We start from the raw sequence: 1,833 nt of genomic DNA, 5'->3' as shown, positions 1-1,833 counted from the left end.
TCATTTATTTGATTGTTTGTTTTCTAATTAATATTCTTTTATAATACCGTATTTTCATTTGTGCTATGCCCCGCCTGAAAATTCTAACATTTGGTTGCGAAAAATTTGATAACCGAGAAAAGATGAACCCATTGAAAATAACTTCTGGGTCCGCCACTGCTAGTATTTGATCCCCCACGTTGCTAGGGTGTATAAAATTGTTTATTCACACACCCACTTCACTCAAAAACATGAGGGCGCCAACACCACCATCGAACTCGGTCACCATCCCCTCTCGCGCAGCCAGTAACCAACACACCAATTGAATCATGTGTAAGAAGCTGTGTTAGAACACACATAAACCAGCCCATCCAAGGATTTAACTTGAGACCTATCACCAACACACCAATTGAATCCTGTGTTAGAAGCTCATATGTGCTTTTTATAAATATTAAAATCACTTGCGTTGAAAAACAATAATAATTAAAGTAATTGAAGATAATGATGTATAAAAGATGAACCAAAATTTACAACAATATGATACACAACTCTTCCAAAATTGTATATATAATATACAAATTAGCGCAATTTACCGCGGATAGATAAATTGTACTAATTAATATTCACTAAACTTTATTTACGAGCAATGCATGCCTTTGTAGAATCTCCGGGTAGTCCTCCATTGGAAATTCGTCTTAGCGTTCTTTCCTCTATAGTACATGTTAGCCCTATCATAAGCTCTAGCTGCCTCCTCCGCGGTCTTGAACGTCCCTAGCCACTTCCGCACTTTTCCTGGAATCATAATCTCCGCACCCCAATTCCCCGACGCCTTTAAAGTTACCCCTCTATATTTCTTCATCCTCATCTCCTCTCTAGCACTAGCAGACCCAGAAAATTTTTTCGCCTGTTCTCTAACGAATAATTCACACCCCAAACACTTGTCTGGAACCGTCAATCCACAAGCGTCACATGTTTCTTGCTCCTGAAGACTCGCTACGATCACAACTCCACCACTAAGGTTGTTATCGCTTCGTATGACATGGTTGAGTGCCGAAACCATGGCGAAATGCTCAACAACATTATTATTATTATTATTATTATTATTATTATTATTATTATTAGTAGTAGTAGTAGTACTTTTATTATACATTTTGGTTGGATAGTTGATAGTTCATATTGTGAGAATGGGTTTCTAAATAGCTTATATAGTTTTGTATGCCGCACGTGAGTCTGATTTCAGTCAAATGATCACAAGAGCATGATTATAATACATGTGTCGCCAGCTAGTTTACAAAACTTCACCGCGTTTATTAATGTTTTGTACTATTAAGTACTTGAGGTTTCATATTTTACAAAAAGAACATTAAGCACTTCCAAACTTGCAATGAATAAATTTTGAAAGCGTGCAGAGGCCCACACTTATTGTTATATCGTTTTTTTTTTCAATTTACATGGCTAATTATTGGATTTAAATAATTCCAACGTTCATTTGTCGATCGAGAACACTTCCAACTAACAAAATATGTATCTTCATGACTCATGTACAATTGACTTTCAATTAATTTTCTTTTGGCACTTCCAAGTTCCAAACTAACCAGACCCTAACTCCGTTAGTATTATTGCTAATGTGATATTTTTTAATGATGAAATAATAAAATAAATTGTGGGTTCCACGCCGCTAGCTAGTAGCTACTTCCTCTTTCTTCTCCACAAAACCTTAACCAAAGGAAGATTGGTGTGCCCGGGTAGTTGCAGATGGTGGTTGATGGTTGCAGGTGGTGGAGTTTAACCGGCGATGGCCATTGGCTGGTTAGGGTTTATCATGTGGAAGTGAGAGGAAGTCGTGTAGTGGGA

The 1,833-nt window shown here is 37.3% G+C and overlaps 1 protein-coding gene across 1 annotated transcript; it reads right to left on the bottom strand.

Annotated features, from left to right (window-relative positions):
- Window positions 1-616: 616 nt before the first annotated feature.
- On the bottom strand, window positions 617-1,039 carry LOC143530197 (ethylene-responsive transcription factor ERF122-like). The gene has a single exon (XM_077025808.1). It carries the CDS (start codon window positions 1,037-1,039, stop codon window positions 617-619), a length of 423 nt encoding a protein of 140 aa, XP_076881923.1.
- Between the last annotated feature and the right edge of the window lie 794 nt (window positions 1,040-1,833).

This window comes from Bidens hawaiensis, unplaced genomic scaffold, assembly GCF_021521415.1.
Source record: "Bidens hawaiensis isolate Kalapana, Puna unplaced genomic scaffold, B.hawaiensis_p1.1 tig00008858_1, whole genome shotgun sequence".
NCBI lineage: Eukaryota > Viridiplantae > Streptophyta > Magnoliopsida > Asterales > Asteraceae > Bidens > Bidens hawaiensis.
This window is presented reverse-complemented; position numbering and strand designations above follow the sequence as displayed.